Below are 27,060 nucleotides of genomic sequence, written 5' to 3'. Positions count from 1 at the left end.
CGCCAGGGACTCAAATTCTGCAGTGCCAGACATGTCCCCCTGCTTAAGCCAGTACATGTCCAGGCCCATCTGAAGTTTGCTAGAGAGCATTTGGATGATCCAGAAGAAGATTGGGAGAATGTCATATGGTCAGATGAAACCAAAATAGAACGTTTTGGTAAAAACTCAACTCGTCGTGTTTGGAGGACAAAGAATGCTGAGTTGCATCCAAAGAACATCATACCTATTGTGAAGCATGGGGGTGGTAACATCATGCTTTGGGGCTGTTTTTCTGCAAAAGGACCAGGACGACTGATCCGTGTAAAGGAAAGAATGAATGGGGCCATGTATCGTGAGATTTTGAGTGAAAACCTTCCATCAGCAAGGGCATTGAAGATGAAACGTGGCTGGGTCTTTCAGCATGACAATGATCCTAAACACACCGCCCGGGCAACGAAGGAGTGGCTTCGTAAGAAGCATTTCAAGGTCCTGGAGTGGCCTGGCCAGTCTCCAGATCTCAACCCCATAGAAAATCTTTGGAGGGAGTTGAAAGTCCGTGTTGCCTAGTAACAGCACCAAAACATCACTGCTCTAGAGAAGATCTGCATGGAGGAATGGGCCAAAATACCAGCAACAGTGTGTAACAACCTTGTGAAGACTTACAGAAAACGTTTGACCTCTGTCATTGCCAACAAAGAGTATATAACAAAGTATTGAGATAAACTTTTGTTATTGACCAAATACTAATTTTCCACCATAATTTGCAAATAAATGTATTAAAAATCCTACAATGTGATTTTCTGGATTTTTTTTCCTCATTTTGTCTGTCATAGTTGAAGTGTACCTATGATGAAAATTACAGGCCTCTCTCATCTTTTTAAGTGGGAGAACTTGCACAATTGGTGGCTGACTAAATACTTTTTTGCCCCACTGTATGCACATTTTCTCTACCACTAAGCATACAACATGTATTTTACATTTATAAGGAAAGTGAAATATTACAGTTAGTCGTTTTATAATTTGATTATACTATATTTAGAAAGCATACAAGTCATTTAATATTTTTGTTGAATAGGAAATACACCATAAAATATGTCATATTTTTTGCCTATTTGTACTGTGCAGTTGAGGATGTGTCCTCAAAAGTTACTACACCTCAGCAATTTATAACTATTTTTACCAGAAATTTGATATTTTAACCTTTCTTGAAGTATGCTACATTATTTGTTATTGTTTATGGCCCTCATGATAATGAATACGTTTTAGGGATTACGTAGATTACATTGAACTGATTTTAAGCCGCAGACTCTGGCTAACCACTCGTTTTTTTTTTGTTTTAATTAAAATGTCAAGCAATGGTGTACTTTTGACAGCTAAAATATGGCAACATATGGTATAATTAAAACATCCAGCCATGGCGTAATTATGTTACCGCAGTCACACCACAGGTTGCAGATTTATTTGGAGATTGGGTTGAAAACGTGATATGCCAATTTTTTTAACCAAGCACTGTTGGGCTATGTCAGTGGTCACCAACCTTTTTTGAGTTGAGACCACTGAGTCAAAATGCAAGCCGAGATCTACCGTAAATGTTTTATGCTTGACTTTAAAAAATGTAAGCCTATACAACATTAACCTATTAAAAACACTCCTGTAGTAATGAGGTTTGTGCAGTAGGCTATAGGCCCAAAACATTATCAACGCAGATTGGCTTTTCTTGAATTGCCAATGCATTGTTGTTCTTCTCAGCTTAGTTAGAAATATATATATTTAAACATTTGAGCAGTGGTGTAAAGTACTTAAGTAAAAATACTTGAAAGTACTACTTAAGTAGTTTTTCTGGGTATCTTTTACAATTTATATTTTTCACAACTTTTACTTTTACTTCTCCATTACTAAAGACAATATTGTACCTTTTACTCCATACATTTTCCCTGACAACCCAAAGTACTCATTACACTTTGAATGTTTAGCAGAAAAGGAAAATTAGTACATTGGGGACTAAGACATAACAAGATTTTAGGAGACAGCCAAAATGGATAAACGTTGGAGAGACTACTTTCATTTCAATATGTAGCTTCCTGCACGCAGTACACTGGTGGTGGGAGAAACACTTTCAGGACAATGTGGGGTTTTTTGTATCTGGGCGGTGGGGGACAAAGACAATGTTAACCCAGTTTTGGTGGAGAGTCAAAATGGATAGCCTAAGCTTGGATGAACAATTGAGACACTCCATTCATTTAAAAAAATGTATCTAGCTATACATTACATTCGTAAAGTATTCAGACCCCTTCCCCTTTTCCACATTTTGTAACGTTACAGCCTTATTCTCAAATAGATTAAATAACAAATATTCCTCAAATCTATACACACTACCTCATAATGACAAAGCGGCAGCGTAGCCTAGTGGTTAGAGCGTTGGACTAGTAAACGGAAGGTTGCAAGTTCAAATCCCCGAGCTGACAAGATACAAATCTGTCATTCTGAACAGGCAGTTAACCCACTGTTCCTAGGCCGTCATTGAAAATAAGAATTTGTTCTTAACTTACTTGCCTAGGTTAAAAAAAAAGGTTTAGAGACATTTTTGCAAATGTATAAAAAAATGTAAAACTGAAATATTAAGGATTTAGTCCCTTTGCTATGACACTCAAAATTGAGCTCAAGTGCATCCTGTTTCCATTGCTCATCATCGATATGTTTCTACAACTTGATTGGAGTCCACCTGTGGTAAATTCAATTGATTGGACATGATTTGGAAAGGCACACAGCTGTCTTTTTAAGGTCCCAAAGTTGACCGTATATGTCAGAGCAAAAAGCAAGCCATGAAGTCGAAGAAATTGTCAGTAGAGTTCCAAGACAGGATTGTGTCAAGTCACAGATCTGAGGAAGGGTACCAAAACATTTCTGCAGCATTGAAGGTCCCCAAGAACACAGTAGCCTCCATCATTCTTAAATGAAAGAAGATTGGAACCACAAAAACTCTTCCCAGAGCTGGCCACCCTACGGTGAAGCATGGTGGTGGCAGCATCATGCTGTGGGGATGTTTTTCAGTGGTAGGGACTGGGAGACTAGTCAGGAGAGGGAAAGATGAATGGAGCAAAGTACAGAGAGATCTTGATGAAAACCTGCTCCAGAGCACTCAGGATCTCAGACTGGGGCGAAGGTTCACCTTCCAACAGGACAATGACCCTAAGCACACAGCCAAGACATTGCAGGAGTGGCTTCGGGACAAGTCTCTGAATGTCCTTGAGTGGCCCAGCCAGAGCCTGGACTTGAACCCAAATGAATATATCTGGAGAGACATGAAAATAGCTGTTCAGCAACGCTCCCCATTCAAGGGGTCTAAATATTTTCAATGCACTGTAATGTTAGCTGCCCAAAAGTAATTGTCTGGATCCAGACTGATTAGCTAGCCAGCTAGCTAGCTAACTCAGAAACATTTAGGCAACAAGTAAAATATATAGTAACTGAACCACTATAATAGCCTGAGTAATAATAAGCTTGCCAACTAGCTACAACCATGTTAAATTAACTCAGACAGGGAATAGGCCTAGCTAGCTTAGTAAAATCTATACGTAACTAACGGGTCTAACGTTAGGCTAAATTATTTAGCTACCTACCTGGTGTGAAAGAATGCACCGCACAGTAATGTTAGGCTTACAGAAGACAAGCTTGCTACAGCTACTGACATAGCCAGCTAGCCAAACTTCAACAAAAATCTAACATTTGTGTTACCACGCAGCACAGGAAAATAGCTTGTTGGCTCAAGCTCAAGCTAGCAGGCATGGGGTTGTTTGCTAAAATTGTCTAAAATTGTCAACGACAGATACAGTATGTCATTATTATAGATTGGTCTATTTAACCTGAATGGATAATTAGCAATGTTAGCTACCTTAGCCTTTCTAGCTTTTTACTCACAGTTTTTGGTCAGCTACAACACCTTGCACATTGTAATTCCACTCAGCGCAGGCTGCACTGTCTGGTAGACTTGCTACACAGCTGCAACAATCCTCATTGATGAGTTTACCGGATCACTTTGATCTTCTGGATTTGGTGGGATAATTAACCCACCCACTGGGCAAATCTCAATCACCCAACATCAATAACCCAGCATTAACAACCCAACCTTGCTCTTTGTAAAACAGCCCAACTAAGTGACCCAATGCCTGTAAACCAGTGAATGGGTTGAACAAACAACCCAATGTTTTTTAGTGTCATATCCAAAACTGCTATATCTAGAGCCATGTATTTAGGTTTCTGTATAATGATACATTTACATGACACTGCAACATTCTATGGCTGTTCAGTTGTAAATTAGGTTTCTCTAAATACTTTTTCCACACTTAGGAACATAAAACATCAGATGTTTATTTTAATTTAACCCCTGGTTTAGGTCTAGATTCAGGGCTGGATTCAATCTGTATCACCAAACTAGGCTATGACAGATAATCTTGGGTGATACCAACTGAATCCAGCCCTGAATCTAGGTTTTACAGCTGGATTCAATTCCATCCATTTTAGGGTAATATCCGATTGAGCCGACATTTGTAGTGTTTATCGTGAAGGGAAACAACCTATTAACAATAGCCTATCGGCTGCAAACGAACAGCAGGCTTTGTCACTCCAACAATAAGAAGTAATCCATCCTTGACCGTCAAATTAATTCCGACAGACTTTCAATGTCCTTATATCATTGCCTAAAGTTTATATAATCAAACTGAAAAAGCTTCCCTTGATTTATCCTAACAAAAAAAACTGTAAACCCCCCCTCCCCCCATTAAATTGTTCCAAAAGTTGCTTGAACAAAAAAGAGAACACACTTTACACCCTGCTGTCACGAGAATTAGGTTCTCAGTGTTCATAAACCCAATGTAATGATTTACTCAGCCTGAACCCCAGAATTTGTAAGAAACTGGTTGAAATGAATCAGACGGAGGCCCAGCTTCAATAGTCAGAAAATGTATTTACGAGAGCGCGCTAGCCTGTTGTACAAAACAATTTATTTTATACTTGCTTCTCACGCACACATTCACACAAACATACGCACACACATTCACACAATGTCCTGCTACCCAGCCGACAAAGATTAGGGACCATGAAAACACAGTGATAATCACTCCCTGTCCTCTCCCCAATCTCTCAGTGGCCCCTAGGCAAGGTCGGCCCCGAATCTTGTTCAGACAGTCTGTGCTCAAGACACTATAATAGACATATTGTCTGACTGACTAAAACTACACACATCATTAATTATAACTTTATGATTCTAGTCAATTTCTACAATTATATGGTTTCTGAGTGGAGTATTCTAATCATTCCTTTAAAGCTATAAATTCCATTAACAGCTGCTCACTCTGCATACAATACAGTGGCTAGGTGATGTTAGATAAAAACAATGTATTATTGTATTATTAAATGTATTATTTGTATATTTATTTCGGCTATGTATTGATCATTTATTTGTAACTGTTTGAAACCCAATTGGGATACTTTTTATATTGTTCTGTTATTTGAAAAGGTAATATAGCGTTTTGCCACAAAACATTTGTCTCCCTAAAATAAAATAACCTTCCAATATACTGTATTTCAACCAACCTCATGGCTGTCTTTTCACTAGCCTATGTCATGGTAAAATGAAAAAGAACAGCTCTATATCTTTCACAAGATGAATTTTTTACCGACATTTCTGAAAAGGGATATAATGCATTTTGGAATGAAACTCTTCATACATTAATGTTTAGATTATCTAGTCTCATACTGTCATGAATGAACCATAATGAAGCATGCGTTTCCATTCAGTGTAAGTTGATTTGATCAACACCCAGAACTCTGTTCTCTGCTTACAGACTCATCAACATCATGCAGCCAAATTATGAAAACTGCAAGGAAATGCCTCTAAAGAATTGTGTGGATCAATGGACCTTTATCACTATAACAGATCTAAGTCAGATTCTTTATTTCATTACAACAGCACATTTCACAGCATTACCAAGCAGGGATCTCAGAAAGTGGTCGTAGACAGCATCAAAGTCTCAGTGACATCACATCAGAAAAACAATTTGCTAAAGTTTAGAATGGCTCTACCCTCCACCAACAATGTAAGCAACGAACGAGAGGGATGCAGAGAGAGTGGGTTCAATTGCAAAATGGGGAGATAGTCAGTAATCACATGTATAACTCTTTCTTCATCTCCACCAGGCAACGTTGGAGGAGATGGATGACATTTGGTTGGAGATTCCTACTGAGGCCTTACGTGTTTTCCTGGGAGACACGGCAGAGGAAGTTAACCTGGGAGTATTTTGGTTTGAGCATCACAGCATGTTCCTGGTAAAACAACAGCAACAACCACACCATCTCAGAGATTACTAATGAAACAGTCCTGCACTCATAACATACATTTACATATTTCAGGACATCCTCATGTCACGCAAAGCACAGAAAAACATCCGTAGTACATCCTCATTTTAACTCCAGTATGTGAATCATGTAGTGACAACACATTGGTATTAACATACACCGATGTTATCAGTGCACATTTGAATGAAGCCTAAACTGCAATGTGACAGGCTGCTATGGAAAGTAGCTCTATTTGCATGAATGGGATTTGGGGACGTTGACAGTTTCATGGAAAGAACCAACAACCCGTTGTATCTCTGTCATCTATGTAAAGTTACAATGTAAAGTTCTGTTCTCTCTTCGTATCCTTGACTAGGTGGGGGAGAACGACAATGAGCTCCTAAACAGCCGAGTGGTGGCCATCGATGACGGAGAGGACATCTCAGGCCTCACTAACCATATACAGGTTAAGTTCCTCTTCCGGAATGCATCACTGGTTAGTGAGCAGTGCATATTCACACCACAATCAACCATCACAGTCTCCTTTTAATTTATTTTTGTATTATTATGATTATTTTCCTGTCTGCAATCCAAAAATGTCTTTACAGCCTCAATCATTTATGTTCACATGTACATTTTGTGGTGTGGATTGGAATAGGACAGTGACTAATGTATTCTCTGATAGGAAAACAAATCACTTTCTGGGATGTTGAAAATTGTAGTATTATTTATTCACGGAACAAGAGTTTTATGATGCACTACATACAACTAAATGAAATGTTGAAAATGTTTTACTGTATCTCTTTGTTACACAGATACTGTTGCACATTGGAATTCCTCTGGATGTGTCACTGAGATCTAGTAAGTAAAGGCATGCCATTATGAAACACTGTAGGTAATGAATGTCCTGTTGTGGCATTGATACGGGATTAACAACCCAGTCTGATACTGTGGTCTATGGTCAGGAGCATGGATATATTACACCACTGGGTGTCACTATTGTATACAAAGACATATTTATCATCTTTCAAGAGCAGCTCTTGTAATTCAGTTAACATGCTTAGAAAAAGGGTTAGGGCTAGCTAAAATGCTCTCCTAACCTGCTACGAAAAGTCACTTATATCTAGTCAAAACCGCTTATTACAACCTACAGGCTTCTTCCTGTTTCTACGTTAACTCGGCCAGAATAGGCATCCATCTCCACGGTAACCACTGAAGTGTGTTCAACCCCGAGATGCATCCAGCTGATGCACAAAACTAAAAAAAAATGTGTTTCCAGGTTTGCTTGTAAGATTAGGGCCAGTTTCAATGAGTTCTGACAACTGCAGAACAGTTTTACTTTTATTTGGAAGATGTCGGAGGTGTAACTGACTGGAGATGTCAAATCAGTAAACAGCTCCCGGCTTTAAACCTCTTGTGGACATTGCCATTGGATGTCCTGAGTCGCATTAATAATAATACTATAGCGACCCGCACAGACAGCTGTGTGTTATGAGTTATGCTGTTTGTTTGTTGTGTTGTTTGTCTGGACATTTGTTAATTTATGATCTAGCCAGGGCATTACATTGGTGTCAGAAGTAAAAACGTTGATAAATATTAGCCAGCTAGCTAGCTGACTACCATAGCTAGCAAACGTTGCGTGGAGAACAGAGGTTGAAAATGCTTTGAGGGAATCAGATAGTGAAGGAGGAGGCAGGGGACGATTATGGCCAAGGAGGTGCATGTGCATGGATGTCGGAGGATCTTGCAGATGGGGGCGCCTGGGCATCGGAGGGCAGAGGCCGTTTGAGGGAGAGTGCTAGAAGGATGGTGGCTGAAGCGGACCTAAGTGCTTTGTCAACACTGTGCTTCGCGCAGATTCTGGGGGGCGGACCGAAGGGGTGACGTCGACGCTGCGTGACGAGAGGCTGGAGCTCAGGATGTAAACAAACATGGCGGCGCCCTGTCCCCGACTGCATCTGTATCTGTTAAGACCCCGAAGTAATCCGGTAAAGGGGATTGGGAAGCTTTTCATGCTCAGTTTGAACTGTTAGCTCATGCTGGCCTCACGGATGATGCTCTGTCCTGTTTGATATTGATTAGCCCTGCAGACGTGATTATGTGGATTTAGTTGGAGCACTGAGGAGGCGCTTTGAACAGTGTGTACAGCCCGCGCTTCTGCGCTCCGAACTGAGTAATAGACGCAGGCAGCCTGGAGAGCTGCTACGGGTGCTAGTTAATGACATTGAGAGCCTCTCTCAGCGGGCATATGCTCACATGCCCCCCTCTGTGCAGAGCGAGCTAGCACGGGACCAGTTCATACAAGTGCTCTCTCCTACCCAGCTGGCTCATCCTGAGTCATTTCAGATAGCCTTGGAGATGGCTTTGGAGAGGGAGCTCGTGTGGGCTGGGACTTAGGTGGGGGTGCATGGAGACACCCACTGTGCGGGTGTAACAGATGTGAAACGGCTAGCTTAGTTAGCGTGGGCGCTAAATAGCGTTTCAATCAGTGACGTCACTTGCTCTGAGACCTTGAAGTAGTAGTTCCCCTTGCTCTGCAAAGGCCGCGGCTTTTGTGGCGCGATGGGTAACGATGCTTCGAGGGTGACTGTTGATGTGTGCAGAAGGTCCCTGGTTCGCGCCCGGGTATGGGCGAGGGGACGGTCTAAACTTGTACTGTTACATTGATGCTGTTGACCCGGATTACTGGTTGCTGCGGAAAAAGGAGGAAGGTCAAAAGGGGGGTGAGTGTAACAGATGTGAAACGGCTAGCTTAGTTAGCGTGGGCGCTAAATAGCGTTTCAATCAGTGACGTCACTTGCTCTGAGACCTTGAAGTAGTAGTTCCCCTTGCTCTGCAAGGGCCGCGGCTTTTGTGGAGCGATGGGTAACGATGCTTCGAGGGTGACTGTTGATGTGTGCAGAAGGTCCCTAGTTCGCGCCCGGGTATGGGCGAGGGGACGGTCTAAACTTGTACTGTTACACGGGCTGTGGTGCAGAGCAGCCCAGGGCCAGAAAAGCCTGCATGGGTGGCTGAAATGACTGAACTCATTCATGCCTGTCGCTAGAGGTGGCACAAAACACACGCCCTGGTCCCATGGTCTGATGGGTGTTTGGCCAGCCAGGCCATCTGCACCGGAATTGCCCCATGTCCCCCAGAGCTCAGGGAAATGGCTCTATGTCAGCACTGGCAGGGACGGCAAGGCTGTGTTGGGGACCTTTGTCATGTCCCTGTCACTGTGGAGGGGGTGCCCTGCTCTGCCCTGGTGGACACTGGGTCCACAGTAACCCTGGTGAGGTCGGATATTGTGCCAGGTTGGACTCAGTTTGAGCCCACAACTGTTCAGCTCTGCACAGTCACAGGTGAGCTGGCACCCATGAAACGGAAGGGAATAATGACTGACAGTAGGGGGCAGGACAGTGCATTATCCTGTGTGGGTAGCGGTTGTGCAGGACCCTTGTATCCTAGGGTTGGACTTTCTTAGGAGCACAAGCTGCCAGTTATTCCTAAATGGGTGGAATTGCAATCTACTGTAGAGGTCTATGCCCAAACAGTTCGAACTTCTACTTTTAAAGCTTCATCTCTCCAGAAATAAGTCCCTCGCTGTTGCTGCTTGTTATGGACCCCCCTCAGCTCCCAGCTGTGCCCTGGACACCCTATGTGAATTGATTGCCCCCCATCTATCGTCAGAGTTTGTACTGCTAGCTGACCTAAATTGGGAAATGCTTAACAGTAGAGGATGCCTGGTTGTTCTTTAAAAGTGCTTTCCTCACCATCTTAAATAAGCATGCCCCTTTCAAAAAATGTATAACAAAGAACAGATATAGCTCTTGGTTCACTCCAGACTTAACTGCCCATGACCAGCACAAAAACACCCTGTGGCGTACTGCACTAGCTTCGAAAAGTCCCCGCAATATGCAACTTTTCAGGGAAGTCAGGAAACAATACACAGTTAAGAAAAGGCAAAGGCTAGCTTTTTCAAATAGAAATGTGCATCCTGCAGCACTAATTCCAAAAGTTTTGGGACACTGTAAAGTCCATGGAGACTTTACAGCTGCCCACTGCACTGAGACTAGGAAACACTGTCACCACTGATAAATCCACGATAATCGAATTTCAATAAGCATCTCTCTACGGCTGGCCATGCATTCCACCTGGCTACCCCAACCCCGGCCAACAGCTCTGCACCTCCTTTGGACACTGTGTTAACAAACCTCCAAACGAGCTTCAATGCCATACAACACTCCTTCCGTGGCCTCCAACTGCTCTTAACTGGTAGTAAAACTAAATGCATGCTCTTCAACTGATCGCTGCACGCACCCACCCACCCGCCCGACTAGTATCACTACTCTGGTCGGTTCTGACTTAGAATATGTGGACAACTATAAATACCTAGGTGTCTGTCTAGACTGAAAACTTTCCTTCCAGACTCACATTAAGCATCTCCAATCCAAAGTTAAATCTAGAGTCGGCTTCCTATTTCTCAACAAAGCCTCCTTCACTCATGCTGCCAAACATACCCTCGTAAAACTGACTATCCTACTGATCCTTGACTTCGGCGATGTAATTTACAAAATAGCCTCCAACACTCTACTCAGCAAATTGGATGCAGTCTATCACAGTGCCATCCATTTTGTCACCAAACCCCCATATACTACCCACCACTGCGACCTGTATGCTCTCGTTGGTTGGTCCTCGCTACATATTCGTCGCCAAACCCACTGGCTCCAGGTCATCTATAAGTCTTTGCTAGGTAAAGTGCAGCCTTATCTCAGCTCACTGGTCACCATAGCAACACCCACCCGTAGCACGCGCTCCAGCAAGTATATTTCACTGGTCATCCCCAAAGCCAACACCTCTTTGGCCGCCTTTCCTTCCAGTTCTCTGCTGCCAATGACTGGAACGAATTGCAAAAATCACTGAAGTTGGAGACTTATATCGCCCTCACTAACTTTAAGCGTCAGCTGTCAGAGCAGCTTACCGATCGCTGCAGCTGTACACAGCCCATCTGTAAATAGCCTATCCAACCAACTGCCTACCTCATCCCCATGTTTGTTTTTCTGCTCTTTTGCACTCTACTTGCACATCATCATCTGTACATATATCACTCCAGTGTAAATTGCTAAATTGTAATTACTTCTCCACTATTGGCCTATTTATTGCCTTACCTCCTTCATTTGCACACACTGTATACAGATTTTTCTATTGTGTTATTGACTGTACGTTTGTTTATCCCATGTGTAACTCTGTTGTTTTTGTCGCACTGCTTTGCTTTATGTTGGCCAGGTCGCAGTTGTAAAGGACAACTTGCTCTCAACTGGCCTACCTGGTTAAATAAAGATGAAAAAAATAAATAATAATCTGATTGAATCTAAGCCTAAGTGTACTCATAATATATATACAGATATGTTTTTGTAAGTTTAGCTATTTATTAAACTTTCTGTTCTGCTTTTTTCCCCTAATTATTTTTGTTTCATTATTGAAATGCCCATATAGCTTTTGTAAAAATAAAAAAAAATCAAGAATTTAAGAATTTGTTCTTAACTGACTTGCCTAGTTAAATGTAAAAAAAAAAATACACCGATATTGAAATGATAATGTGATGAGGCAGGACAAAAACAAGCCACAACCAGTCTTTACAGTGTATTTTTTTTATAGTAAAAACTGCAAAATGTTAATACCACAAACATTACAGGACACACATGGCATTTTGTTAAAGGAATTCATGCAACAGGGGTTTCAATGGCAACATGCTCATAGCATACCTACACCAGGGTCCCAGGCACTGAGTCCACACAAAACTATAGTCCTAATATGTCCTGTTTAGTGTGGTCTCCCCAAATCACACCACGTGCCTCACCCAAAGGAAATGCACCGAGCACAGAGACAGAGCAAAGTATGTTACGAGGCAGATAACAATGTATCGTATTAATGTTTTTAATTTCAAGATCAATTTAAGCACTATTCCCAATGTTCCAATGACTGTGTGGGGCTGTAACTTCCAGATTGATGAGAAGGTTAAAGTGTTGTTTTCTCTGTGCTCTCAGAGAAAAGTATCACAGCTCTAGCTGGGAGAAACCCTGGCAGAGAGGACTTAAACTTTGTTTAATTGAATGTGCCATACAAATAAAGGCAATTTAATTAATTATATGAAGAGTGTCTTGGTCCTCCTTTCTTTTTGGAGAAGAGGTTGGTTTAAGAAGTCCTCCATTATGTGCCAACTAACCTAAACAGATACCAGGAATAGTACAATGAACATAAACCAATCATTTGTGGTGAATGTCTGAAATAAACAATTTTCCTACAGAACACGAACATCTTTGCCTCTGTAAAAATGCTTTTGACGAATTAAACTCTTATCAAACTTTCTGAACGCACATTTAGCACATGTATGATTAACATGGAGGAGGAACATGTTTGGAGGTTGAAATTTGGGTACCTCCTGAACCTAACAAGACTAATGCTGGACAGCTGGCAAACAAAGATAGCAAAATATGTTTTCTATTTTTCAAACATCCTGGTGAAATTGAATATTTGTCGACAGGTGGCTTGGCCCACAATTTAGTCCATTAGCAGTTGTAAAATGTAGTTAAAGTATTGTTAAATATACAAACGTGCAAGTGAATTGTATGTGACATGTGAGGTAAAGTTTGCATTTGTGTGCCTGCTATGCAAATAAGTACTGGTGTTGATGTTGAGTAACATGTACGTTCTGTGGAAACAACCCAGTATCAACCACAAAGCTAAGGAGTGATCCAAAATGCCTGTTACCTATTACAAACATTGTAATAAAACAACATTTTCACCACCACAATAAACAGATGTTCAATCCATCATGAGATATCCAGACCTATTGCAATTCTTATCCAGGAGGGATTTGGCCGATAGAATTGTTATGAAAAAGCAGTTTCCGTAATGTCGCTCGCTTGTCTGATGAAAACCAAACAAAACATTTTGCCAAATGTTTTATTTTTTACATTTATTTAAAGCACTAACTCCCCTCAATGTACTCTGAACCTTTCATGACTCTGGGACCAATAAATCCTATTCGAAATAGCTTTGGGAGTTTCATAATTGTATGTTTGTTCGTGGGAAAATGTTCTAATCTTTTCAATGTCCTGAAACGTTTCTGTTTTGGAGATGCGGTTTTCACCAGACAGCGACGATAAAAAAGAGAACCAAGAGAAAGAGCAGCGACGGAAACGTGACGTCTAAGGCAAAATAGTTTCAAGGAGAGGAGGTAAAGGGGACGAAATGGAATGAAACGTGGTCGTTTCGGACCCATGGAGGGAGTATGAAGACTCCTCCCATTCCAGAAGACTTGTATCAAGCCTTCCCCTCCATACATCATCCCCATGGTAACATCTCTCTTTCATCCAATGAAAGTAAATCACTTCGATGACCCCATGATCAGGTGAATCGTTGTTCTTTATTTCCTTGTGCCAAGTAAACGTCTGTAAAAAAAAAGTCTTCACCCACATATCTGGACGAACAAGTCCACAACATTTCAATCTTACCATCGTTACGCAGTATAAAAATGTGTAGAGTGCATGCATTTCAAAGAAACGTCCCCCAGACAATCCCTGTCGCAGAACATTCAGCCATACACCGCACACTCTCTCTCACAAACACGCACATCTAGAGACCACACGATGTGAAATAAATAGCTGTATTTTCAAGAGCCCAAGGGGGCAGCAACAACAACTCATGTATGTACACAAACACAAATACATAGGGTAAAGATTATGTTCAACAAAAAGCTTAGCCCTTTATGTTAACATGAGATAAATAAGCTGTAAATGTGTGTTTTATTGGATTCCAGCATTTAACAAGTAGCCTTAGACATCAGACTGTCCCACTCTGGCCAACTCAAATAAATAACATTACACCTAGTCACGGAGATTAGAAAATTACCTCATTTTATAAGCTTCACATATAATAACTTTAACAGTGGTGAAATACTGTATATATATATTTCATATTAGTCCAATCTCTAACTACATGGTGGTATTAGTTGGGTCATATCCAAGTGTCACAAATGAATACACAGTTGGAAAGTCTTACTTCATAGTCAATCAAATCTGCTAATGTTGCGACGGGTTGAAATAATTAGCATTATTAGTTATAAACCCAATCTTATGTAAGAACTGTGTAGAGGGCAGGTTTTATACTTCCAGCTATATAAACATGTGTTTCTCTCTTTGTGCAACAGTCATCTACTAACTAACCCACTAGCAGTATCTAGGCTACACCCCTAAAATGAAAGGACTCCATGTGAGGGTCTCTGAGGCAGGTAACTTATGGACCCGCCCTAGATCTGTGCTTATCCCTCACATGACCCAAATTAAGAGCAATGGCTCCTGATTTATCAAAAACACATTTTTTTTTTTAAAAGAAGGGAAAAAAACAAGTGCAAACATGTCAAGAACCATTTTGGTCAGGCGATAACCCACCCCCACACACCAGAAAGTCTGTGAAGCTACAAACACGGGACATTAACAATGGTTATCACAACTTCACTAGTTCATTATACTCTTGTGCCTGACAGGAAACTCAATGAGGAGCCACACAATGACACCGTCCGTGGTGTCTCCCTCAGACCAAGGACCTCCACAATAATGATGAGGTTTGAGGGAGTGGCTACATCTTTGTGACGTCTATATTAAAAAAAAATCTAGCTTATTCTTTACCATGTCTAAATTCTCTCTTAACATAGGTTTTAAAGTGGCCAAATGACAGTAACTGTGTATCCCATTCATGCAGTACACACACACACACACACACACACACACACACACACACACACACACACACACACACACACACACACACACACACACACACACACACACACACACACACACACACACACACACACACACACACACACACACACACGCGCGACAGGGTTCCATTACCATATTATGAACAGCCTTGGATGTCTTCACAACCCAATGGCAGGAAACCAGGAGAAAACAACAAACGACGTCATGACTTCAGAGGCATATGGCTCTCCCTCCCTCTCATCACTGCCTCCCTCTATCCTCCCAGAAAAATCTGTCTATTTTCTTTATCAGACAGAACAGTATACAAGGTAAAGTCAGGTTGTTAAGTCTGCTACAAGTTTATTTTTTAAAGAAAGAAAGATGAAAGACAATTGGTCCTTTGTTTCTCTGTGGAATTAGACCAGGTGTTTGTTTGGATGGTAGTCCAGGGACAGTCCCTCTTCCACCCACACATAGTTGAAGAAGGAAGCCAAGGCCAGTACTTGGGAAGAAACTGTTGTCTTACATATGTGTCTGTCAGATTGAGGTTATGGGTTGGAGCGAGCGCCACAATCCTTATCATGCTGGAGAGCAGGGATGGTAGGAAGGGGTCCTACTGTTCTGCCCCCAATAAGAGCTGTATGGGGACGTCCTGAGCCCCTAACATTGAACTTTGCTAAGAGCTGGCATGAGGTACATGAAGAGGTCTGTCGCGAAGGGGGTTGAGATGATGGAGAGCTGACTGAATCCCATCAGAAAATAAGATTTCACAGGGGTTAGAGAGGAGACTAAATCACATCCTTACAGCTCACACCCATTCTCCTCCTGTTCCTCCTCCACACCCACAGCAGAGCAAAGAGAGATGCACCATGCCACAATGTCAGCTCACTAAGAGGCAACAAGCCACTGCTGGCTTGCACAATGCACTTTGCCCCCACCGTGAGTTGAAGTTCCTTCAGGTAACCAGCCTTTGGAAGAAGAAGAGAAGACCAGAGGCGCTGTCACGTCCTGCTTCACAGAGCTCCCAGCTTTAGGGGAGGTCCTATGACCCCATCTTAGAGCCCACTCCCCACAACCCAACCTGATTGGCTGGAGGGTAGATGAGGGGGCGTGGAGTTGAGGTAAGCACTGCAGAGAAAGGAGAATAGGAGGAGTGCGGTGTATAGAGTGGAGGAGGCTAGGGGTCTGCAATGCACCCCTGGGATCACTGGCTGGGGTAGGTGGGGTAGCGGGCGGGGGAGTGTCGGCTGTGTGCCAGGGGCATGGTAGCGTGGCGTGGCTCTGAGGGCAGCCGGGTGGAGAGCAGGTCTGCATCAGCGCCAGTCTGAGAACCACCAAACATGTCACCTACAGGACAGGACAGGACACAAGAGACAGACGAGAAAAAGTCATGTCTACAGGTGCAGCCTACTCTATAAGCTTCTGTATGATTCGTTAAACTCCAGACCCCATGTTCAAACGTTTACACTTTCCATATTCAGACCAATGTTCCCACTCTAGCCCCAGTGCTGTGTGGTTGAGATTGTAGTCTAGGCTGTGGTTTACCATGGGCTGGGTCCATGCCCCCCTGGGTGCCAGTGATATGGTGCCAGAAGGCACTGCGGGGCAGGATGGCTGTGGGGGTACAGGGGTAGGAGCTCGCCTCAGAACCTTTAGACAACTGACAGAGAGAAAAAAATGTATTAAAAACACAGTATGATATAGTATCACATATTGTATTACACAGTATTATATAGTATCACATATTGTATTACACAGTATTATATAACCATTATATAACCACCAGGGAGAATACTGTGTGTGTGTGTGTGTGTGTGTGTGTGTGTGTGTGTGTGTGTGTGTGTGTGTGTGTGTGTGTGTGTATAACTGTGCCCTACTCTGCTGTTCTTCTCCATCTCCATCAGAACTCTCTTGTGCTGCTCAGCGATGGCCAGGGTGGAGGAGTGGACTCTCTGGTAGATCTGTTCTCCCTCCCGCGTCTGGAATGTGTACAGGCCTTCTCCACTGTCACACATCCTGGAACACACCAACACACACTACTCAGTACAACATGCATGTGTATACAGGCCATAATAGGTCATATCAACAAATCATCTTATATAGCTGTGTTTTTGCAAAAAGTCCTTTTTCAGGCACACTATTCACCACAAATTGTTCTCAAGCAAATAGCAGCCAATAATACTGCATCCTAAACACCACTAGGTGGCAGTGTGGGACTACGTTCTCCCTACTGACAGTGCATCACTCTTATCTTTGTCCTTTGGGGGGCACCCTGCAAGTGGACCGAATCCTTTCTTTTCAAGTTTATCAAAGCGCAGGAGGAGATAAGAACGCCTCGCTCACCATTGATTTTCCTCTAATCTATTCAATCAATCTCTTTATGAGGCTCTGCCGGACAGGGCTCCTGTCTGTGTGTGTGTGTGTGTGTGTGTGTGTGTGTGTGTGTGTGTGTGTGTGTGTGTGTGTGTGTGTGTGTGTGTGTGTGTGTGTGTGTGTGTGTGTGTGTGTGTGTGTGTGTGTGTGTGTGTGTGTGTGTGTGTGTGTGTGTGTTTTTTGTGCACGTACGTGCGAGCATGAGTGTGTGTGGTCTGTATGTGTTTTTCATCAAGCGATCTATGGGCTAGGCACAGACAACTGGTTACACAGTCCTGCTTTCCTGCAGCTTTTGCATTCTTCTCCCCATCCCTCACTCTCCATACCCCTCCCTCCCTCAGTGAGTGTCTCCCTCACCGTCCAGCCTCGAAGGTGAAGCGCGTGGCATCTCTTCCGTAGCGGCGCAGGGAGCAGAGAGGCCAGGTAACCAGTTTGGTGCGAGGGTTGTGGATGTCCCACAGGTAGATATTCTCATGGGTGATCTGCATCATACACTCCCCATAGATGTCCAGGTTAGGACAGGGCAGTAGGAACACATTGAAACGCTCTGTCAGGGAGACAGGAAGGGATATTACTAGTCTTAGTTCAGCATGACATACCACACATTATAAAGTGACTTGTAGAAAGCCAGGACCCGTATCCACAAAGCATCACAGAGAGTTGAAGTGATGATCCATTTTGCAATAATAATAAGAGACTGGTAGCAGCAGCTGTATTGTGTGTGTAACAAGAATGTGTGTTTAACAAGAATGTGTGTGTGTGTGTGTGTGTGTGTGTGTGTGTGTGTGTGTGTGTGTGTGTGTGTGTGTGTGTGTGTGTGTGTGTGTGTGAGAGTGAGTGAGTGAGTGAGTGAGTGAGTGAGTGAGTGAGTGAGTGAGTGAGTGAGTGAGTGAGTGAGTGAGTGAGTGAGTGAGTGAGTGAGTGAGTGTGCATGCGTGCGTACACGACAGGCCTGATGGAAAATTTGTCTGTCAACTTTCCAAATGTCGACAAACCAAAATACGCTAGACAAGGTGGAATCTTCTTGTGTCTGTAAAATGAATTATGCGAGAGATGGCAGTGGAAACACCTTTATGAGCAACGAGAGAGCAAGTGCCAAGACCTGTGTGGGCACATTTGCTATAGCCTATAACGCTCATTTGTTTTGTGGCAAAACTATTAGCGGAGTTGAAAATGTGTTGAAAACACATTTAACCTTTTTTTTTTTTGGGGGGGGGGGGGGATACATGGGAAATGAACCTCTACAGTCATTTTAATGTGCACTACGTCACTACACACTGCTTTTTTATCCGCAACAAGTCCATTTGATGTAAACATCTCTGGTGGGAAAATGGCTGTGTTGTTTTTATTCATGTTTTTTTATATTCGCATGAAATTCTGACACCAGTTGGATGGAAACCTAGCTAACTGTTGTTTTGAGGATGAGTAATAAGTAATAATGCATGCAAACATAGCCGTAAAGCAAAGTCGAGCAGGACTGTGTCATGGTGCTAGTGAGTCAAGACACTCACCTGTATGTTCACACTGAACACCTGCTGCCAGCAAGTCCGGCTCTCCTAGACTGATGTCATTGAGGCGGGTCCCCAGGCATTCGATTGACAGAGTTTTGAACCACTCCTCTGCTTCTAGCTCTGAGTTTAGACCAATGGGATGTAAAGAGAGACGTCATAAAACAGGAAACTTTAGCGAGAATTGTACACTGTGAGAAAACATATATTACAATACAGTAGGTGTGGTGTGGAGTACCTGATTCACAGGTGAACGTGCGTGAGGTGTCATCGGTAAAGACGATGGCTACCGCCTGGCGCTTGGTGTCCCTTGGGAGCCTTGTGACATTCTTCACATTGCTGATCTCTGTCACCTAGGCAACAGGAGAGGTCAAGAGTTCAGACAAACACAGAGAGGTTGAAAGGATTTTTAAAAAGCTGTCAAAATACTGTATGATGTGCCACCGGTTGGTCAGATTCAGTTTTCAGAAAGAGAGAAGAAAAAGACGGGGGTGTTGTAGCCAGGTGTAGTGGGGGCCGGGCCGGGGTGTTTTGGAGGAGGGCACCCCATGCTCAGACACTTCAGGGAGGCCTGGAATCTGTCTGGGATTGGGAGGCTGGCTTTGATGTGAGCAACGTCTGTGTCACTCTCATTTCCTTCAGCCTTTGTGTGTGTGTGTGTGTGTGGATCCCTCCAGACATGCACGTTTGCTCCCCGCAGCTGAACGGGGGGCTCAGAGAACAGACTGACTGAATGACTGACTTTCAAATTCCCCCACCCCCACACACACACACACAGATATATCACCCACTCACAGTAATACCATACGCGCCACACTCAGACATCATACTTCAAACTGACATTTGCCAATTGAAACGTGACTTATCATGCAGCACTCTCTGGGGTGGTCGGGGGGGTGGGGGGGTACCTTAGGACAGACTCTGATGTAAGCGGACTTCTCATCAGTGTACTTCTCCAGTCTGCGTGGTCCTTTACTGGACGACTTCTTAAACACCAGCCAGCAGCGACGGTAAATCTCAACGCACAAAAAACAGTCAGTTAACATACTGCAACCAGCCACCCGACAGCAAAGCCAATGTTAACATATCCACCCCATTCAAGCCTAACGATTTACAATCTTTTGCTATCAAGAGCAGGCACACAATGGTTGCCTCTGCTTTACCTGATCAATGAACCAGGAAGCATTCTAAGAAAAATCAAATAGCATTTAGTGATTAGCAATGTGAAAGAGAGACACAAGAGAGAACAAGAGAGACAGGTAGAACATGAGAAGGAGCGTACCGGGTCTGTATCGTGGAGTCTAACATTGTTCATACAAGACAATTCTATTATGCATATGATATTGAGTTAAGAGGCAGACAAAGACACAAACTCTCCTGGCGGAATAATGAGAAATCCATTGCACGCATGCACACACACACACACACACACACACACACACACACACACACACACACACACACACACACACACACACACACACACACACACACACACACACACACACACACACACACACACACATCAATATGAGCGCTATTGCTTTAGCGACATTTATCCCCCTTATCTCTGTTATAAAAGGCAGGGCCTTTATTTTATTGATGTTCCACTGTCCTCCTGTTGCCAGGGCAACCCCAGGACCTGTACAGTACAGGGCCAGCCATCCCTAAACCAATCCCCACATTCCTCTTTCCCTAACCCATTATCACACCCCTGTTTATTAGCTAGGGGCCACAGAGCCAGTGAAATCCCTTAGTGCACTGACTCAGTTGTAATGAATACAAAGACCCCAAACTGAGTGACAATGTCTCACTGCTGTTCACCGACAAAACACCGGCGTCACCGTGACAGAGATAACAAGACCAATTAAATATGCAATTGTATTTTTACGAGACATTAAACAAGAGCGCCATCAACAAAGGCACACCATAATGTGAGCGTGCTCAAATGGAGACATGGTGAAAGGGAAAAGCGTTGCTCTGATGTGTCGTTTTCTTTTTTTAATTGGTGCAACGAGTTTACACCTTGAGGAGAGCGGAAGCTCTATCGCTGCTTGCCTGTCTGATCCTGGCGTCAGCAGGATGAAAGCGCTACCTTCAGTGGGACAGCTGACGGCGAGGTGAGAGCAGGTGCTCACCAGTCCATTGTGTCTCAGCGATATCAAGCTGTTCAATGGAGATTTACCTCTATGTATCTGCCACCTAGCTCCTGATTCTCCACAATGCTTTTCCAAACCAATGGGCTCCGCTCTTCATTGGAGCTGTGTGCGTGTTGTTGGCAAGCTTGCAGTCTACTATCGTGTCCCCCTCCGTTCTCCCCCTCGCCCCCTTCTTCTCCGCCCTCAGCTCCAGTGCTCAGAGCAATCAGGCCTTGCCAGGCAAACTGACTGTGAAACCTGGTAATTAAGCTAGTGGGTGGAGGAGCAGCAACATAGAGATGAAAAAAGAAAGGGAGAGAGAAACAGAGGATATGGTAGACAGGGAAAGAGGGGGAGAGAGAGAGAGAGAGAGAGGAGTGGGAGCTGTGAATTCTGCTGCGATACCTTGGTATGAGGTTCATTGGTTCATTAAATATGAGGAAGTGATGGACGTCACATCGTTCAGAACTGAACTGAATAGTCATGTATTAGCCTACCTTTCTTCAAAAAAATATACATTGAAGCAATCAAAAATCAATGTCTCTCTGATCATACTATGTGTTCAGAGGCAGTAAAAGCCCATCTAGACACACAACCACCACCACCACCACCACCTGAACACAGCAAACCCAAGATCACAGGCCTGCCACATGATCCACCTCTGCTGTCACCAATTTCAAGGGTCTTTGTCCCCCAGGCGAGAGGAGCGATGCTCCCTGCCCTGTCGACCCAGGCCTAATGCATTTTACAAAACAGACTGACCCAGCCAAGTCAAAAAGCACAGATCCTGACAGCACCCCTACAGGGAGAATTACTCTGGCCACCACGGACAGAAAGACAGACAAAGAAAGAGAGAGAGAGAGACCTTTTGTCCCAGCCTTTATCTGTTGAAAGCAAAGGTGCCTGTAACAATGAGATTTGTGGAGATGGTCTCCCATTCTATTCCAAATGTCCCTTCTCCCATGCCATTTCTGAACAGCGAAAGGGCAGTATTTTGTAGGTTGCCATTGATATTCCAGACAGGTAGACATGGATTCCTTGTTTGCATGGCTCTCTCCCCTGAGGTGGAGCTAATCCCCTGTAAACAGGCTGGGAGGCGTGAGTGAGTGAGTGAGTGAGTGAGTGAGTGAGTGAGTGAGTGAGTGAGTGAGTGAGTGAGAGAGTGAGAGAGAGAGAGAGAACCTTGCATGAGTAAGGAACTATTGATCTCCCCAGTGTGCCGATAAGAGAATGTGAAAAGTCAAGTCACACACTTACCGAGAGTGGGCTCGGCATTCATGAGGTTTATCAATGATCAATATCGTAACCATTACACCCTTTAAGAACCCTTTCAGAGATTGATATCGGAGCTCTTCTTTGGACACACTGACGGGAACACAAAGATCCACATACAGTGTAGTGTGCAAATACATTACACACAGACCCACTAATGTATCTTCCCTGTACATTCCTTCTGCTACTGCACTCAGATTGCCTTCCTCAGTCTAATTGTCTCCGCCCTGGTTTTCCTCCCCATCCCTGGCTCCCGACTGCCCCAGAAGGGGCCAGAGGCAGTTAGCCTACATTAATCCCCCTAGCTCCCAGGAGATCCTGTCTGTCACAGCAGCCCAGTTGGGACGAGCCCCACCCCAGCCTGGTCCCAGGATTAACCGGCTGATTTGAAATAAAAAATAAATGTAACCTTTATTCAACTAGGCAAGTCATTTAAGAACAAATTCGTATTTACAATGACGGCCTAACCCGGTCAAATCCAGACAACGCTGGGCCAGTTGTGCGCCGCCCTATGGGACTCCCAATCACATCTGGATGTGATACAGCGTGGATTTGAACCAGGGTCTGTAGTGACGCCTCTTGCACTGAGATGCAGTGCCTTAGACCGCTGCGCCACTCGGGAGCCCAACCACGCTTATATCCAGCTTATTATACAACACACAGGACAACACAAACGCACACACAGGACAACACAAAGAGGACAACACAAACACACACTAGACAACACAAACACACACAGAACAAAACAAACACACACACAGGACAACACAAACGCAGACAACACAAACACAAACACACACAGGACAACACAAACACACACAGAGGACAACACAAACACAGACAACACAAACACACACAGGACAACACAAACAGGACAACGCACAAAATCAGGACAACACACACAGGCATCAAAACACACACAAACACAAACACACACAAACACAGGCTGTGTGGTTCAGAATATGAGAAATGTGCAGGTCTGAAAAGAAAATGAATGGGAATGATTGGCACCATCTTATTCAAAACCAATTCACTTAAATTCACCTAGAAATCTGAAGGGGAAACATGAGTCAGCATCCAATCTTTCTAAGCTGATCCCATTGGAAGCTCACAATGACTGGCTCCTCAGGGGGGCTGGCTCAGGTAGAGAAATAAGAACGGGGGATGAAAAAGTAGAGAGACAGGAATAGAGGAGAGAGACAGAAGAGAGAGATCTGTCACTGTAGCTGTGGGAACGGGCTCAGAGAGGCAGGGGGATTGTGAGGTGAAGGGAGTCTGCTTGATTCTCAAAGTTGAACCATTGGATTTCTGACTCTTGTTATTATTTTCAGCTCCATTCTCCCTCCCGTAGAAACAGTAGTTCGACCGTAGTTTGACCTGACTCCGTTAGAATTGTCTGAACTTGAGAAAACAACGTTCAGAGGTTTTTCGCTGGAAATTTTCCACAACCGCTGACAGTTACACGAGGTGAGGAAACAAAACCACAAATCCGTCGTGTGTCAGTGTAACATCTAGCTAGAGGCAATCTACGCATCATACTGTCGGTTATAGAATGGAAAGTCACATGATCATACTGACATTCCTAGACTAGACATACATAGGTCAAAAAACAAGGAGAGATCAGGACAAAGATACCGAGCTGTTATTCCAGAAGGTTCTGTCCAGTCTGAGTGAGTCAGAGTCAGTCAGTTCAAATCAGCCCTATCTCTTTCAGGTGGGATTAAACATTTAACTCGTCCTGGCTGACATTGTGTTTATCTAAACCACATCTCCTCAGACCTTTTCCATCCTCCCTGATCAACCGTCCTCCCTAATGTTCCTGCTCATCAAAAAAAAACAGGGCACAGTCAAATGGGATGGCTGCGAAGCAATTAGGGCTGTTCCTCCACCGAGGCTAGAGGAGGCCAGCTAGTACAGCGCTACCGATAGGGAACGAGAGCTAACAGAAGCGGAATGCTAAACAGCCTCTTATTAGTCTGATTGGACTGCTGCAATATAACTGAAAAGCAGCAGGAGGGAGAGGCAGAAAGGGAGAGTGAGGAGATGAGGGAAAAAGAGAGAGAGTTAATTAGCCTAACCAGAGGACTGGGGGAGTCAAGGGTCTTCTGGGGAGAGAGGGAAAGTGAGAGCTGGAGGGTAGGAGGAAGAGGGGATAAGGGGGAAGGAGAGAGGAGGGGGAGGACAGAGCAAAGAAGAGCAGCGGTCCGGAACAGCTCTGATAGGCTATAGAGGAGAGACAGAGATGGCGAGGCCAGCTGTCCAGCCTTACAAGGCCAAAGTGGCAGCAGACTGGCAGGGTTTTGGCAGGAATAGGAAGGTGACTGTCTGGGTACACATTTGACAGGGGGAAAAAAGATAGTGTGTTTGGTTTGAGTGCTTGTTCTGGTCTGTGCAGACAGAGTGTGCTCGTATGTGATAAGAGAAGTGGACAGCATTTTGTGTTTATACATTGTGTTTTGACTGGAGTATGTGTGAATTCGTGCACGTTTGCTTTTTTAGGGTGTGTGTGTGTGTGTGTGTGTGTGTGTGTGTGTGTGTGTGTGTGTGTGTGTGTAAACAGTACCAGTCAAAAGTTTGGACATACCTACTCTTTCAAAGGTTTTCTTATTTATTACTATTTTCTACATTGCAGAATAATAGTGAAGACATCAAAACTATGAAATAACACATGTAGTGTGTAGTAACCAAAAACGTGTTAAACAAATAAAATATATTTTATATTAGAGAATCTTCAAAGTAGCCACCCTTTGCCTTGATGACAGCTTTGCACACTCTTGGCATTCTCTCAACCAGCTTCATGAGGTAGTCACCTGGAATGCATTTCAATTAACAGATGTGCCTTCTTAAAAGTGAATTTGTGGAATGTATTTCCTTGTGTTGTGACAAGGTAGGGGATATACAGAAGATAGCCCTATTTGGGAAAAGACCATGTCCATATTATGAACAGCTCAAATAAGCAAAAAGAAACAACAGTCCATCATTATTTTAAGACCTGAAGGTCAGTCAATGTGGAAAATGTCAAGAACTTTGAAAGTTTCTTCACTTTGAACACTGAATACAAAAAGAACAAGAGAAATAAATGAAAACCGAAACAGTTCTGTATGGTAAAAGACAGAAAACAACTACCCACAACCCATTGTGGGAAAACAGGCTGCCTAAGTATGGTTCTCAATCAGAGACAACGAACGACAGCCGCCTCTGATTGGGAACCATACCAAGCCAAACACAGAAATACAAAACCTAGAATACACAACATAGAATGCCCACCCCAACTCACGCCCTGACCAAACTAAAACAGAGACATAAAAAAGGAACTAACGTCAGGATGTGACAAGGGCTTAATAAAATATAAACTACAACTACAATATCAGGGAATTGTTTCAGAGATGAAAGCCAGAGCACCAACTGGACCATAGTCTTCAGAAATCAGGAGTCGGAGTTGTTGGGCGGCTGTCCACTGAAGCTAGCGGTAAAACAGCTAACGAACACAGGCTTTGTTTCAACTGCTAATGTGGACTCACATGTTACATAGCAGAACTGGAGGAGAAGCGGGAATACGACTGTAAATAGCATTAGCGCCACATAAGCGGGAGTTTATGACATTGTGTTGTTATTCCGCACAGTCATAATACAGAACAGCTGGGGGGAGGGGGAATCTACTTAAAACAATGACAGAGTGAAGGCCTCTGATTTCACTTTGTGTGCTGACTGCAAGGAGATGCAGCAAGATGGAGAAGAAAACAGGGGGAGATGACGAGAGACAGACCGAGAAAGACAGAGACAGAGAGAGAGTGGACAGAGAGACACAGCGAGAGACAGACCGAGAAAGACAGAGAGACAGAGAGAGAGTGAAGAGAGAGACAGAGAGAGAGAGAACAGAAAGACAGAGACAGAAAGACATAGAGACAGAGAGAGAGAGAGACACAGCAAGAGACAGACCGAGAAAGACAGAGACAGAGAGACAGAAAGACAGAGAGAGTGGACAGAGAGACAGAGAGACAGAAAGACAGATAGACAGAGAGAGAGTGGACAGAGAGACAGAGAGACAGAAAGACAGAGAGACAGAGAGGGAGTGGACAGAGAGACAGAGAGACAGCGAGAGAGTGGACAGAGAGACAGAGACAGCGAGAGAGAGTGAACAGAGAGAGGAGGGTATAAAACCAAACTCAGGTAATCCACTGCTTGCCTTCCCCTGGGGAGCTATGTGTCACAACCCCCACGCTACCACGGTAACCACAATCCTGCTGAGTGCACACTTCCTAGCGACTCCACCACAGAGGCACGGAGGAGAGAGAAAACGAGGCGGGGAGGACATAGAGAGTGAGAAGCCTAACTACTGTGGGGGTGCTCTCCTCAGGTCAGAAACCCAAGACCCTGCCTCCTGTAATAATTACAGCCACAGAAGAGATGAGACTTCATGCCATGAGACAGAGATAGAAAGCGCTGGAGGGACGTATGAGGTTCATTGTACAGGGTTAGCAGGGCTGGGGTATGCTGAAGAAGGGATTATGTGGGTGGAAGAGGTGGTAGGACAGGATATATGGTTAGGGGGAAGGATAGTCCCATCATCAACACGTATGCACACCACAATAAGAGATACTGGGCCAAATACCAGCTGAGAGAGAAACCAGTGTGTCTGTGTTGTGTTGTGTTGTGTTGTGTTGTGTTGTGTTGTGTTGTGTTGTGTTGTGTTGTGTTGTGTTGTGTTGTGTT

General features: G+C 43.8%; 1 protein-coding gene across 1 annotated transcript in view; it reads right to left on the bottom strand.

Annotated features, from left to right (window-relative positions):
- Positions 1–11,926: 11,926 nt before the first annotated feature.
- Positions 11,927–27,060, bottom strand: part of LOC110526241 (docking protein 4) — a 57,362-nt gene continuing 42,228 nt past the window's right edge. Inside the window, exons 3-9 of the mRNA XM_036980596.2 lie at positions 19,846–19,953; positions 19,176–19,290; positions 18,941–19,060; positions 17,787–17,976; positions 16,934–17,072; positions 16,602–16,716; positions 11,927–16,403 (exon numbers count right to left, since the gene is read on the bottom strand). Of these exons, the coding sequence (XP_036836491.1) occupies positions 16,261–16,403; positions 16,602–16,716; positions 16,934–17,072; positions 17,787–17,976; positions 18,941–19,060; positions 19,176–19,290; positions 19,846–19,953 (930 nt within the window). The 3' untranslated portion in view covers positions 11,927–16,260. The remainder of the gene's footprint in view (positions 16,404–16,601; positions 16,717–16,933; positions 17,073–17,786; positions 17,977–18,940; positions 19,061–19,175; positions 19,291–19,845; positions 19,954–27,060) is intronic.

The sequence above is a fragment of the Oncorhynchus mykiss genome, chromosome 6, assembly GCF_057628025.1.
Source record: "Oncorhynchus mykiss isolate SJ-2025 chromosome 6, ASM5762802v1, whole genome shotgun sequence".
In the NCBI taxonomy this organism is placed as follows: Eukaryota; Metazoa; Chordata; class Actinopteri; order Salmoniformes; family Salmonidae; genus Oncorhynchus; species Oncorhynchus mykiss.
The sequence above is the reverse complement of the archived record's forward strand: the minus strand, read 5'-3'. Positions and strand labels throughout refer to the sequence as shown.